Here is a 14,156-nt window from a genome sequence, read left to right as displayed (position 1 = left end):
CTACGTTTTCCTATCATCTTCCTGAATTGAGGGTAGAAGACAGAGAAATGAAAGAAGAGAATATTATAATTAAAAAAAAAACCAACAGATTTGGAGCCAGGCCTGGTGGCAAATGCTTGTAATCTCAGCACTCGGTGGCTGAGGCAGGAGGATTGCTGTGAGTCTGAGGAAAGCCTGGGCTATGTACATAGTGAGATCAAGGGCAGCTTGAGCTGCATTAATGAGACCCTGTCTCAAAAAAGAAAGTCTGGAGTTCATCTTATTCTTTGATCCCACTTTTTAAAAAGACTCGTCTGCATTTTCTACCCACACTTGAAAGTACTCTTCCTCTTGTTTTGACTGTACCCAGCATTTCTGTCTAGATCTTTCCCGCCCCAAGCCTTCAGCCTGGGGCTGGAGGACGCCTGAGGCTCTTTGAAGACAGCAGCTTTGATGATCTTCCCACTTTAGAACCTGGACTGCACATCCCATGCCCAGTAGCAGATCCTGAGCATTTCCCAGCTGGTCTGAGGACGGTATAGGTAGCCTGTTCAGATGATCTACAGGTACTAAGAGAGTGTTTCTTTCTTTTTCTGGCCCAAGTAAGAATTTCCATATGATAAATTGTTTGAAGAAATACACCCGAAGCCATGTCATCCTAAGATTGACATAATGTTTTCCATTAATGCCGCTAATGCTTGTTTTTTAGAAGTACAAGTGGGGAGGATTAGGATAGGAAAGAAATTTGTCTTTTTTTTTTTCTCCAGTTTTGCTGAAAGAGCTCACAATTTATAAAGGCTGAGTGCTTCTACAGGATTTAATATCGGCCCATGGGCTTAGGGGGTTGGGAGGCTCAGGGCGGGAGCAGGAGGATAGGGGAGTGGAGCAGGAGGGGCAGGAGCAGGAGGATAGGGGAGTGGAGCAGGAGGGGCAGGAGCAGGAGGATAGGGGAGTGGAGGTTGGTTATTGTGGGTGACCAGCTGGGATGTTGGGGTCTTCAACCCGGTGGCTCTAAAACGCCCTGGGACGTTAAGGTCCTGGCTCTGGAAGCCGGAAGCAGCCAGAAAAGGGACGCTAGGGGGACCGGGCCAGGAGCTGAAGGAGGGAGAGGCCGGCATACAGGGCGCAGAGTCGGGGCAGCGTGTCCGGGTCCCACGTGTACTGGGGACCACCTCTCTGCACCTCCAGCCCGCTGAGCCCCACGAGGGCTTCCGTGAGGGTCAGTTCTTCATCCCCCAGCGAGGAGAGCAGCTCGGGGCGCAGGGGGAAAACACCCTCCTTCTCCTGCAGGAAATTCTGCTCCAGCGTGCTTTCCACCTGCAGGGAGCCGAGAGAGCATGAAGAGAGAACCGGAAGCACTCTTCTCTCCGCCTGATGTAGATCACAAAGCAGGCTACAACCTCCTCATGGCAACTCCTTACTTCATGTCATCTGGGCCTTTCAGCAGCCCTACAGAGGGAGCCATTAGGCATCTACTATCTGCCTATCTGTCTGTCTGTCTATCTATCTATCTGTCTATCCTCTATCATGATAGTCTTGCTACACAGTCCAGGCTGGGCTTGAATTCTCTATGTAGCCCAAGCTGGCCTTGAACTTGCAGTGATCTTCCTGCCTCAGCTTCCTGAGTGCTGGGATGACAGGTGAGTACAATTACTTATTTGGTGCCAGGCACTGAGCTAAATCCCCAGCCCCAGCACATTTATTTTTAACCTTATTTTACAGAGGAGCAAATCGAGGCAGACTCAGAGACGTTAGCGACTACCAAAGCCAGAGTCTTCTGTCTTGTCTCCCAAGAGCAGGGTGATAAACCCACATCATGGCCAGAAATCCACCCTTCTGCCCCCTGTGATAAAATAATGCAAAGGAAGAAATACGGACAGAAAAGAGAGGGGACCTGAGCTCCGAGATGGGGCAGAGGCCCTCTGGGACATCGGCCCCCAGGCCACATCCACATGGGCATCTTCCCACGGCCCTCGCTGCTCCCCCCCAGCTCTCCCTGGCGTCTGCTGTTTTTTCTCACCAGCTTCAGCTGCACCGGGAGGATCTTCTTCTCCATGGATTTTACCAGAAGCTTCTGTTGGGCTTCGCTTAGCACTGGAGAAAAAGCAGAGAAAGACATGGGTGTCGCAGTGCACAGGTGGCTCCAGACCCCAAGCAGTGTACTCCTAGAGCCCCAGCACGCGCTGCCCCGTCAGCCTGCTCGTCCCGTCACTCGTCAGTTCCTTCGTTCATCCGTTCACACATGGCTGATGGCCTGCTCTGCGCCGGGCCCCTTGGCCGAGCGTTGGGTGAAACCTGTGTTCTCCTCACTGACGGAACTTGAAGTCTTGGGAGAAGAGAAAGCGGTGCGGAATCACATCCTGAGATGTGAACCAGCTAAAGCTGAGGGTGCACTGCGGTCCTGGCCCTCGAGCGCAGCCCGCGCAGGAGAATGGACACCTTCACATACTCAAGGACTGCGGAGATTTTCTAAGTGGGGGGCGGGTCCATGTAGACAGAGGGAGGCAGAGGATGCAGGGACAAGAGCAGTTGCCACCCTGTGCTGTCAGAGCTAAGAGGCGGGTCCACGCGGAGAGGACAAGGCTAGCTGGGTGCAAAAGCATTAAAAGACGGGGCAACATTTCAAGGGTTCTTTCCCAACCGCTTAGAAAGGTTGGCTTCTCAGATCACCAGCGTGACTAAGCGAATCCTCATGAGGAGTAGCCCCGATTTTATTTTTAATTTTTTTGTTTGTGTTTTGAGACAGGGCCTCGCTATGTAGTTCAGGCTGGCCTTGAACCTACTGTGTAGCCCAGACTGGCCTCGAACCCATAGTGATCCTCCTGCCTCAGCCTCCTGAGTGCTGTGATGACAGGTGTGCACCAACACCTCGGTTTTAATATAACTTCTGCGCCGTAGTAGAATTTATCTGGCATCTACCCACTCATTCACCCGGGAGTTCACTCAGGAATTCATCCCTGTCACCGGAGAAGTAAAGACCCTACTCCTCACTGACCTGTTAGGGCTCCAAGGAAATAGAGGATGGCGCCCATGGACTCCTTGGACAGTGGGACATCTTTTGGGAGTGCCTCCAGGGTCACTTCATGTCCCTTGTCTAGAGCCCCTTCAAGCTGTGGGGAAAAGGTGGGTATTTAAAATGCCATGGGTAAAGGGTACAATATGGCCCTGGTACTTACGAGCTCCTGAACACGTGGCAACTCCGTCCCATTTCACTCTTTTACTTTTATTTATTTTTGAGACACGGTCTCACAGTTAGTTCCGGCTGGCCTTGAACTTACTATGTAGCTCAGGCTGGCCTTGAACTTGCAGTGATCCTCCTGCCTCAGCCTCCTGGGCCCTGAGATGACAGGTGTGTGCCACCACACCTGGCCTCTTTCTTTTGCAGTATCAAGTCCTGAAAGTTTTGGGCTCCTGGGTTCCTTTGTCCCTGGGTTCTGGACTCTGGAAAGGCTCTAGGTCCTTTCTGACAGAGGCCCCTTCTGGCGGGCTGCCCAGCCTCTGCCCATGAGAGGGAGCAGGCACCTTGGGGAACCTGTTCTGTGTGCCCTTTGCTGGGCCACAGGGGCAGTGGGGGCCAGCTTTGGGGCAGGTGTCCACTATCGGCTCTCCTGGCCACCAGCTCCCACCCCTCACTGCCAGCAGGGCCCCTTGTCCCCTACCTCCCACTTCCTGCAGGGACTTGGGAACTCACTGCAAGCTCAAGGTCCTGCAGCTCCTTCTTCTTGCCCAGAAGGTTGCGGAGGGAGCTGAGCAGGGAGCCCTGGCCCACCCGGCTCAGCTTGTCCACCTCTTGGGTCTCTCTCTGGACCTCCTCTTTCAGGGTCTTGAAGTCCTCATGCACCTCCCCTGTGGGGACAGGAGATGTGGCAGCCAGCCCTTCACCCTCAGCCTCCTCCACTCAGCCTCCTCAGGGCCCTGTGCCCTGCCCAGTTTGAGCCTGGGCTTTTCTCTGTTGTTTTTGGTTTTTTGTGAGATAGGACCCCACTATGTGCCCTCAAACTCCCTACAATCCTCCTGCCTCAGCCTCCTGCACACTGGATTACAGGCATGCACCACCCCGCCTGGCTTTGGTGTCAAAGACTCCAGCTACAGGTTGAGAGGAAAGATCTCCGTCCCTTCCTCCTGAGTCAGCTGACAAAGAAGAATGACTGCAGTGACTGTTTGAAGAAAGCCAGCAAGGGGCTGCTCCCGAGAGCAGGCCAGCGTGGCCTGCAGCTGGCCCTCTATGGAAGTGGCACCCTAGAGATCCATCACCCTTTGTGGCTCCGTGGAAGTGACGCCAATCCCCAGGACCTTCCTGTCCCTTCTCTCCACCCTCCTCCGCCTCCTGCCACTTTTGTGCCCAAGTCTTAGCAGAAACTCATAAAATTCCTTACCAACATCAGACGCTTGGATAACTGGGAAAATAAGAAAGAAGAAACCATAAGAACGCTGTCCTGCAAGGTGGCGGGGACACGACAGGTCCCAGCCTCACACCCGGGAGGCAGCAATGAAGGGAGGTAAGAGCTAATTGGATGGGAAAGGGGCACCAGAGTGAGTTGATGTCGCCAGGACTCGCTGCCTCCCACCCCAGATGCTGGGGGGCAGAGCAGCGGACAAGTGTGGCACAGGTGACAGCTCCCACAGCCCCTGGGGACAAAGATCTGAGGCATCAGACCACCTGGACATCCTGTGCCCAGGTCTCCGACTTGGCTGCTTTGTCCTAAGCCGTGGAAGTCCTGCCACATGTAGGGGGCAGTTGTCCGCTGAGACCTGCTTTGCCACCTCCCCTGTCTGTCCCACACAGAGGATCGGCGTTTTAAACCAGAGCCAAGAAAGTTGTAGCGGAAGGCAGGAGACACTTACGCGTGAACTTCTCTTCTCCTGGCTTTTCTGAGGACAGAAACAACGCACATCCGTCAGCTTCAAACTGACTTCTGCTCACTTTCTTTTCCTTTTGTTTTGTTTTTTTGAGACAGGGTCTTACTATGTAGCTCAGGCTGGTCTCGAAATCACTGGCCTTGTCCCACCCAGCCTCCGGAGTGCTGAGATAACGTGCCCCCGTGCCACCGCGCCCGGTCGTTTCTGCCCTTCTGACCAAGGCAGCTTCACGGGTGACCATCATAAAAGCGGCCAGCCCCACAGGGTGGGGACGTGCACTGTCACCTTGTCTTCTTTCTGCGTCTGCTTGTCCCTGTCTTTCTCTTTCTCTGTCTCTCACGGGCAGGGTTTCTACACCTCTGTCTGTCCTAAAGTTGAGGACAGATGTTCTTAGGGACTTAGGAAACAAAAGTGGGGGGTGCTTGTGGGGGGCCTGCAGACCCTGCTGTAGCAGGCGGGGTTTAGCAGATGGCCTGGAGTGGGGCGGTGAGGACTTCTCTTACCTCCAGGGGGGAAGGTCTGCATGCCGTCGTTGCAGAGGTGTGGAATGTCTGCAAGATGGGGAGACCAGGAGCCCGACTTGGCACGGCCCCAGATTCTTGGGGTCCTGTCTAAGTCCCTGCTCTCCTCAGAACCCCAGGCCTAGTGATAACGCCTGTTCCCTCCATGGGTTTCGCACCTCCCCCGGGCCCCCCCGCCCCTCCCCCACAGGTGCCCAGCAGCTGGGAGCCCCTCTGTCCCTGCGTGGGACGACTCAGTGCAGTCTTGTCCTTGTTCCCCGACAGTGCCAAGAGGGTGCCTCAGCCCAGGAGCGATCACCCCCATAGTGGGGAGCACAGCGGTCTCTCTCACCCCACTCATCTCTGCCATTGACCATCAGCTGCCTCACGCGGAAGGCCAGGACGCAGCCCTTGGGGAGGGTGACAGCCTCCTTGTGGTTGACGGAGCCCTAGGGCGAGATGCCGAGGATTTGTGACTCTGCAGAGACCCCATATGAGACACGGGGGCCGGGGAAGGGCCAGGCCTGAGAGTCTTTGGGGAGGCAGGAAGTTGGGAACCCTTGATCATCTTTCTGCCTGCCCAGACTTGCTGGGCTAGGCCTCAGGCCCTGCCACTCTTCTCCAGGGACATCCTGCAAGCAACTGGGTCTTCCTGCCTCGGACACGTGAAGGGAACTGGGCGGACCTGCTCCTCCTCGCCTGCCTGTGCCACCCTGCCCCACTCCCAAGCTTCCGTGCCAGCCCTAGCTCCTTCTTCTTCCTCTTTGCCATCTGTCCCGGCTCACCTCCTCCAGGAAGCCCTCCATGACTAAACCCTCTGCTGGCTCTGAATGCCAAAGCATCCCTCCCCCGGCAGGGGTGGGAAACCCTTATTAGGCAATTTCTGAGCCTGGGTTGCCTGGGCTTTGACCTGGACATCTTGTTGCTGAGCCTGAGAACTGAGCAAGCAAGAGGCTCTCTGCTTTAGCTTGGGGGTGCGGAGAGGGAACACTCGTGTGCGAACCTGCAGCCCCAGTGGGGCGAAGAACGGAAGGGAGAAGCAGCCCTCGGCCTTGCCAGCCCTCTCTAGAGTGACCTCCTGCACCGTCTCCACCACCTCCATCACCACGTACAGGTTCTCGCCGCGCTCACGCATCTCCTTCAGGAACGGGTGGTCCTCGGCCAGCTTCCTGGGAGGGAGCCGCAGGGGGGCTGTCCAGGCACCGACCCCCCCCAAGCCCTCTGCTCTCAGGCCCTCACTCCCAGGAGCCGGGCTCCCTGGTGGGGCGGCTTGTGAATTGCCACATGTACAAAGCAGGGCAATGACACCTCCCTCCGGGGCGCTGAGACACACAGCTCATCGCCGGCGCTGCCCCTGGCCAGCTCGGGCATCCTGGTTGCTTCCTTCTCGCCTCTCCTCCGTCGTCCCCACGTCTGTCTCCAAGTCCGTCTGTCTCTTCTGGGGTTTTCTCTGCCTCTCACTCTCCCCTGCCCAGTCCCTCAACACCGGCCCCTCTCTGCTCCCAAGATGAGCACGTCCCCGACCCTGACCAAGTCTCATCCACTTCATGTTACTGTCATTTCTTTCCTTCCCCTTATTGACAAATATGGCAAAAGATAACCCCACAACACTCTCACCCTCACGGCCCACCTGACTGCCTGATGATTCAGCTTCAAGGTTTCCACTCCTCAGCCCAGATCCCCGTGACCTGTCACCACCCAGGCGGGCGGCCCTCCAACCCCCTCGGCGCCTGGTCCTCCACCTGTGCCTCTGCCTCCTGCATCCTCCCCATGCGTCTGCCTCCCCTTTGCAAGTTTATCCGCTTCCCTAAAACGTTCCCTGCGGTTCTGTTGACACCCCTCTGCTCTCTGAGCCCCCTGTGGAGCTCCCCCCAGTTCCGACCGATTTTCCCTTCTTGGTGACCGCCGCCTGGCACCCATGTTTCCACCTCAGCTTCTCCCTAGGGCTCTGCCCCGATTTCTGGCCACCTTGAACGTCCCCAGCGGACCCCAGAGCAGAGCCGTAAACTCCCGAATCCAGAGGAGCTCACAGTCTTTCCCCGCAGGTCACCTCTGCTTCCTGTGTGCCACCTGCCACATGCCACCTTCCACACGTCACCTGTGTCACAATCTGGGCCAGAACTTAGAGTCATCTTCGACAAAGCCTTCACCCTCTCCCTGGCATCGGCTGGGTCTGTCCCCGTTGATTTTTTTTTTTTTTTTGAGACAGGGTCTCAGTGTTGAGTTCACCCCGCTGCTCTCACCTCTCCTTGTGCAGGGACTCCAGGGCCTTGGGGGCCACGCTGAGGGTCTGGACCTCCAGCGTGCTGTTCTGAGACAGCCCGGCGGTGCCCTTGACTTTCACTGTCCTGGGCACGTCCACCTCTCCTTCCACGCGCGCGTCCAGCATGTTCTTAAAGCTGAAGCTGCCTGCGTCTGTCGGGTCTGCAGGAGGGAGAGGTTGGAGCGGCTGGACCCACAGGGGTCTCTGGTCCCCTCACTGCTCAGCCCCTACTGGCAGCATTGGGCCGTATGACGCCCGGCCCCAAACCCGGCCCCCACGCAGGCTGACCCGCGGGCGAGCTGCCCGGCTCGAGCACATCCAGGAGGGTGTAGTCGGTGCGCACGTAGCGCGCCCCCCAGAACAGCGTGCTCTTCCTCTTCCTCAGCACCAGGCAGAACGGGTGGAAGCGCTGGAAGTCGATGAGGCTGTCCAGGGCCGTCAGGTCCCCTCGAGGGTTCAGCTGTCTGGCCAGGGCCCGGGTGACGTTTTCGAACATGGTCATTGTCACTGTGGGGCGGGAGATGGAGACTGTCAAGGTGGCTGCTGGGAATCTTCATTTTATGATGAAATTTGGGCTCAAAAACTCATATAAGCTGGGTTTGGCTGCATAGGCCGGTAATCCCAGCACTCAGGAGGCTGAGGCAGGAGGATCATTGCGAGTTTGAGACCAGCCTGGGCTACAAAGGGAGCTCAAGTTCAGCCTGAACTGCATAGCGAGACCCTGTCTCAAAAAACCAGAAAAAACAAAAACCCAACTCAATTCAGGCCACCTCGGATGACCCCTCCCTTCCCTCCTCCTGGCATCCGGATGCCACCTGTATCTCCACAGTCCTTCTGAAATGCCTGACGCCTGCGTTATGATCTGTGCACCTGACTCTCGCCCACTCCATTGTGACTTCCCTGAGGGCAGGAAACGGAGCTGAGTCACCTCTGCACCCACAGCACCAAGCATGGTGCCCCAAACAGGTGAGCTTGGCAAATAAGCTCAGACAGGACTGAGTGGATGAAGGCAGCCGTGAAACGGCTGTGGTCAGGGGGCTCTGTGCTCTCCGGGAGCTGAGGGTCACCACCCGAGATCTGTCTCCGAAGTTGAAGCCTAGGTGCTCCCGGTGGGTGGCTGGGGCGCACCCAGATTACCCCGTGGGTGGAAGATGACACAGCAGCTGGCCTGGAAGTGCCTCACTGTACCTCTGGCGCCCGTGGAGGCAGACTCGGGAGGCAGGGACACAGATGCGTGCCCGCTCTCCCAGCTCCCAAGTGCTTTGTTGCCTCCATTCCTGGGAAGCCAGGATGGGGCTCCCCAGCGTCCCCCAGGATACCTGCCTGCTGGATTCTAGGAAGCCCTCTACTCTTCAGCCTGTCTCCCTAGGTCCCCTGAATGCCACCTGCCTCATGGGCTGTCATAGTCCTTACCAGGGAGTGATGCTGGGTCCTGTCTGGCACCTGGGTGTGGAGTGAGGGCCCCGGCTTGCTGTCTGCAGGTTGACAGAATGACCGTCCTTTGCCAGGCTGGGCAGCTTTATGCCTCTGTAGAGAGAGAGATGTCGCCTTCAGGGACCCCGCCCACCCCTGTGACCCCACCCCGCCCCCTCCACTTCCGGGAGAACAGCATCAACCTGTTCCAGGTGCTGCCCTGTCTGGCCCGGGCCTCTTTTGGGCCGAGGGGGTGGGTGGGGAGCTGCTACGCAGGTGGCAGCGTAGGTGGGGGCAGCCGGGGCTGGCAGAGAGATGGTGGCTGAAGGTTGGCTTGTGGACACTTTAGGGGGTACAGAGAGAGGCATTTTGAGCTGAGGCGCACATACACCTGTGCGTGTGTGTGCTCACGTCGCGCGTGTACTTGTGTACCTGTGAGGGAATTGGCATCTTTGTTCTGACATCTTCGTGATCTACCAGGAAGCACCCGGGATTCATGGTAAACCTGCGGGCGTGACGAGGGGCTAAGATGCCCTTTACATGTGTTCTTGGTTTTTGGAGATAGGCCCTCGCTATGTGGCCAGGTTGGGCTTGATATCAAGGTGGTCCTCCTGCCTCAGCCTCTGAGTACTGAGATTACAAGTACGGGCCACCACGCCCAGCCTTTTCTGCTATTTAGTATCTCCCATCTCTGCCTTCCCTGGGACACTGGATAGACCCACGCCCAGACACAGAGGCTGAGAGCCGGTGTGACAGCTTTGAGAGTGCTCAAGATCTAAGCCATGGTCTCACAGCAGGTCCCGCAGGCTCCATGCTTATCTTTTTTTTTTTGATGTTTGATTTTTTTTTCCGGTACCCGGAATTGAACTCACGACCTTGCGCTTGTCAGTACTCAGAATTGAACTCACGACCTTGTGCTTGCCAGGCAGGCACTGTGCTGCTGAGCTAAATCCCCAGCCCTCCATGCTTATCTTTAGTCTCTGCCTAGAAAGAATCTAAAGGGGAGCTTGCCAGGCACCTGTCACCCCAGCACTCAGGAGGCTGAGGCAGGAGGGTCCCTATGAGCTTGAGGCCAGCCTGGGCTACATAGTAGGACCCTATGTCAAAAAACCCAAAATAAATAAATTTTAGGAGGGGGGCCTTGTACACATGGGCAGGTCCTAGATGACAAATTAAGGGTTTTTCAAGCAAGGTCTGGATACCAGCCATGCATGTGTGCACGTAGAACCTGGACAGGTGTGAGCCGCTGGGTCCACATCTCGAGGCTCCAAGAGGCTAGAGGGGAACAGGGATATGTGACCATGCTCCACTCTGTGACACTCTTCAAATCTTTCTTCTGTTCTCAGGCTCATCCGCAGGACCAAGGCCCCCAGGTAGCGCTTCCTTATGTTTTAAAAGAAAAGGCAGCACCTTGTCCTTGCTCTCTGGCTCCCGCCCCTTATCTTTTTGCTTGAGTTCTTTCTCACCTACTCTATACCCTACTCTTGGGGTGGTGGGGATTGAATCTGTGGTCTTACCCATGCTAAGCAAGTGCTCTATCATTAGGTCACGTTGTCAGCTTTAAAATGAAACTTTTTATTTTTCTTGGGCTGGCTTTGACTTTGTGATGATCCTCCTGCCTCAGCCTCCCAAGCACTGGGATCACCGGTGTGCACCACCACGGCTGGCCACGACCCAGGAGTCTTGCTTCTTCTGTTTCTCTCACCTTGCTTCACCCACTCTGACCTGTGCACCTGTTCACATCCTTAGGCCCACCCCACTTTACCTCGAACCTGTGTACCGTACCCCCAAACGGCCCAACTGTGCTGTAAACACGGGGCTCAGAGGGTTCAGGGTCCCAGAGCACTGGTTTGTGTTTAGTGGAGTTTGGGACCGGATTTAAACTGCATGGGAGAGATTTAAGTTGGACTGATCTCCTAGAACTCTTTAGTCAACGAACCCTGAAACAGCAGGTGATGGGGTACAGGGTGGGGGTGCACTGGCAGGTTTTGCTCTCCATCGCCCTCTGGCAGCCGGTCAAGGTAAGCTGCAGGAGACACTCACCCTTGATGGGCCTCCAAGCCTGTATTTTGTGCGGATTGCTAGGAGACATGGCTCAGGAGGAGAACTGAATTAGGGGAAGAAGCCCCCGCCACCTGTTCTTTGGGGACATTGATATCTCTCTGACCCATCCACTGCTCTGCAGGCAGACACAGACATTGGGACGCAGCATTATTTCCTTACTCCTTCTCCTCCTCTTCATCATCATCATCTTTTTTTTTTTGGGTACCGGGAATCGAATTCAGGATTTCATACATGCCGGCAGATGCTGCACCACTGAGCTACATCCCCTGAGCTAATCATCATCATTATTGAGAGTGGGTATCAGGTATCACTTTGTAGTCCAGTCTGGCCATGAACTCACTAAGTAGCCCAAGCTGGCTTTGAACTCACAGCAATCTTCCTGCCTGAGCCTCCCCAGTGCTGGGATTACAGGCGTGCACCACCACGCCCGGCTCTTTCTTTCTTGTGTTATTGATGATTGAAGCCAGTGTCTTTGCATTGAGCTGCATCCCCAGCCCTTTTGCAGTCCTCCTGTCTCAGCCTCCCAGAGTGCTGGAATTACAGCCCTGCTCACTCTTTTCCCTCCCTCTTTCCTTCCTTCCTTCTTTCCTTCCTTCCTTCCTTCTTTCCTTCCTTCCTCCTTCCCTCCCTCCCTTTCTTCCTTCCTTCCTTCTTTCCTTCTTCCCTCCCTTCCTTCCTTCCTCCTTTCCTTCCTGCCTTCCTTTCCAGTGCTGGAGATGAAACCCAGGCCCTCACACACACTAAGCAATTATCTTACCATTGAGCTACACCACTAGCCCTCCATGCTTTTTTGTTGTTGTTGTTTATCTTTTTGAGACATGGTCTCTCTATGCAGTTCAGGCTGGCCTTGAACTCACTTTGTAGCCCAGGCTGGTCTCGAACTTGCAATGACCCTCCTGCCTCAGCCTCCTGAGTGCTGCGATTAGACATATGCCACCATGCCAGGCCCTCTTTTATTTATTTATTTATTTTTATTTAGCCCCTAAAAATGTTGCTTCCTACAAATTCCTTTCCCTGCTTTGGAGCCCAAGCCATTCCTCAGCTCCTGGCTGAGCAGACACTGATGTTCAGCTCAAAGTGCACCAAGCTCAGCATCAGACCTCAAGTGTCACCACCCCTCATGCCAAATCCCTACCCATCAGGCTGGGTCAGGCATGAAGGCCAGTGCCGGCCGGAATGTAGGGACGCTGTCAGTCAGCCAGTCCTCCTGCACCCGGCCCTTCCCTACCCCTGCCGATGTGGCAGGGCCGTCACAGTGGATCTGTCCTCACTGCGACTGATGCTTCCATATCCTCGGTCCAGAGCCTGCATCCAAGCTGTGGCAGTGGAAGTGAAGCAAAGTCAGAGCACAAGCTCCTTTCTCTTTTCACCTGCTCTCCCAGACCTGTCCTTAAGCCCTGCCCTGCTTTCCCGAGCCATGGCTGGGCCAGGCCTGGGGACACTTGGTGGAAAAAATGTCAGGAGAGTCAGCGATTCTTGGCCAAGACCCCAAATGTGGAGAGGTCAGACAGCACAGAGCCATGAGAAGGCTTTTGGTTCCGGGTGGAGCGGGCCATATCCCCCTGTGTATCAAGGCCACAAAGTCCGTCAGGACGTGGGTCACCAACTCCTCACTCCAAAACCCACTGGACGGCTCAGAGAATAGACAGAAGGGCCCTGCCTGCCCTGGGGAGAAACTGTGGCTCAGAGCCCTCCGTCTGCAGAGTAGGGAAAAATGATCACAGGATGCTTTGCGTTTGGGGAACTGCCAACCTGTGCAGTAAAAATTTAAATTTTAGCTGGGCATGATAGGGTACGTCTGTAATCCTAGCTCCTGGACAGGCTGAGGCAGGAGGATCACAAGTTTGGCAACTTAGCGAAACCTGTCTCAGAATATAATAAAAAGTGGGCCAGGGGTGTAGCTCTGTGGTAGAGTGCTTGCCTGGCATGCGTGGGTCCCTGGGTTCAATCTTCAGTGCAAAGTCACCTTGTCTGTCTGTGACACATCCCCCTCATGCCTGTTAATGCCAGAGTGGAGCAGAAACAGCCAAAGATTAAGAATTGGGCGGGGGGGGGGTGTAAGTTCTGTGGATCTGTGCTAGGGGCCTGCAGAGTGGTCCTGACGTCCGTCAGGATGTGGGGGTTCAGGTGCTCACCCATGAGTGTGTGTGGGAGGGGGCTGGATGAGCGCAAATGCAATTTTGCCCGAGTTGCCAGCACCAGCGCAGTCCTGTGACCCCGGAAGCCATGCCAGCCCTGTCTCCGGTCACTTGGTCCACAGCTGTTGTTTCTGGCCCAGCTCCGCAGAGGTGAAGAAAGGCCTGAGGGCCAGGGGCTGCTGTCTCCCTCCAGGGCCACGATTTTAAGGTGACTCTGTCTCCTCTGTTGGCATCTCGAGTAATGCTTAACATTGACAAGGAGCTCCACTTTTCATTTTGCACTGCGACACATAAATTATGCGGTGGGCTCTGGTGGGTACCGCTGGGCCTAACTCGCTGGGCCAGGCCGCCCCGACCTGGCAGGTGGAGGGTGTCCCAGCCAGCCGGGTGCGGTTGGCTAGAAGTCTTTGCGCCCCAGTTGCAGAGTCAGCGGATCGGTAAGATCCGGGGCCCTGTGACCCGGCAGAGAGGGGACAGGATGGGTTATTTAGGTACCGTTCAGTTAAGAGCTGGGAGCATCCTCGGAGAAGAGTGGGTATCTCCTCACGGCAGTGGCCCAGTCTCATCTCCAAGCTAAAGCCTGGTGGATCTGCAGGACGTGAGAGCTCAGTCCACCCCAGGGAGGAGAAGGCTGCTCCTGCCACACACAGTCCACCTCCAGCCTCAGCGGCCCTAGCCCCACCCCCAGGCAACGACCCCGCCCACCTACATTAAGCTCCGCCTCTACCGTGTGACATCACCATGATTTACTTCCCCCGCCCTGTCCCATTCAAGCTCCGCCTCCCGCCTCCTTAGTCACCAAGACTCCGCCCCGGGTAGCTTCGCCCCGCCCATCCGTTTTAAGTCCCGCCTCGCGCTCTCTTGATCCTGCCAGTCACCACCCAGTCCCGCCTCGTTGGTGTCTACACCACGCAGGAGGTCTGCAGCCCTGCCCCCTCC

General features: G+C 56.0%; 1 protein-coding gene across 4 annotated transcripts; it reads right to left on the bottom strand.

Annotated features, from left to right (window-relative positions):
* Positions 1–767: 767 nt before the first annotated feature.
* Positions 768–14,035, bottom strand: Gsdma (gasdermin A). Of its 4 annotated transcripts, none has more exons than XM_013519193.1 (13): positions 13,215–14,033; positions 9,016–9,129; positions 7,891–8,109; positions 7,583–7,763; positions 6,343–6,508; positions 5,692–5,788; positions 5,343–5,390; positions 4,825–4,851; positions 4,356–4,376; positions 3,671–3,825; positions 2,975–3,089; positions 2,000–2,073; positions 768–1,296 (listed from the first exon to the last, which is right to left on the bottom strand). In XM_013519193.1, the coding sequence occupies exons 3-13, from the start codon at positions 8,102–8,104 to the stop codon at positions 1,054–1,056; spliced, it is 1,341 nt and encodes a 446-aa protein (XP_013374647.1). In that variant the 5' UTR covers positions 8,105–8,109; positions 9,016–9,129; positions 13,215–14,033; the 3' UTR covers positions 768–1,053. The 4 variants fall into 4 exon arrangements, with proteins under 4 accessions (XP_013374647.1, XP_005394394.1, XP_013374648.1 ...); XM_005394337.2 differs by having other exon boundaries at positions 13,713–14,033; XM_013519194.1 differs by lacking the exon at positions 4,356–4,376 and having other exon boundaries at positions 13,215–14,035.
* Between the last annotated feature and the right edge of the window lie 121 nt (positions 14,036–14,156).

This window comes from Chinchilla lanigera, unplaced genomic scaffold (assembly GCF_000276665.1).
Source record: "Chinchilla lanigera isolate Chin_1 unplaced genomic scaffold, ChiLan1.0 scaffold00050, whole genome shotgun sequence".
Classification (NCBI taxonomy): domain Eukaryota; kingdom Metazoa; phylum Chordata; class Mammalia; order Rodentia; family Chinchillidae; genus Chinchilla; species Chinchilla lanigera.
This window is presented reverse-complemented; position numbering and strand designations above follow the sequence as displayed.

Excerpts from the sequence above, each read along its gene's own strand:
- Gsdma (XM_013519193.1), bottom strand. The coding sequence starts at position 8,104 with ATGACCATGTTCGAAAACGTCACCCGGGCCCTGGCCAGACAGCTGAAC. Across the intron at positions 7,764-7,890 it reads GCCGGGCAGCTCGCCCGCGG|ACCCGACAGACGCAGGCAGC; the intron begins GTCAGCCTGCGT and ends TCCCTCCTGCAG. Across the intron at positions 3,090-3,670 it reads TGCAGGACCTTGAGCTTGCA|CTTGAAGGGGCTCTAGACAA; the intron begins GTGAGTTCCCAA and ends TTTTCCCCACAG.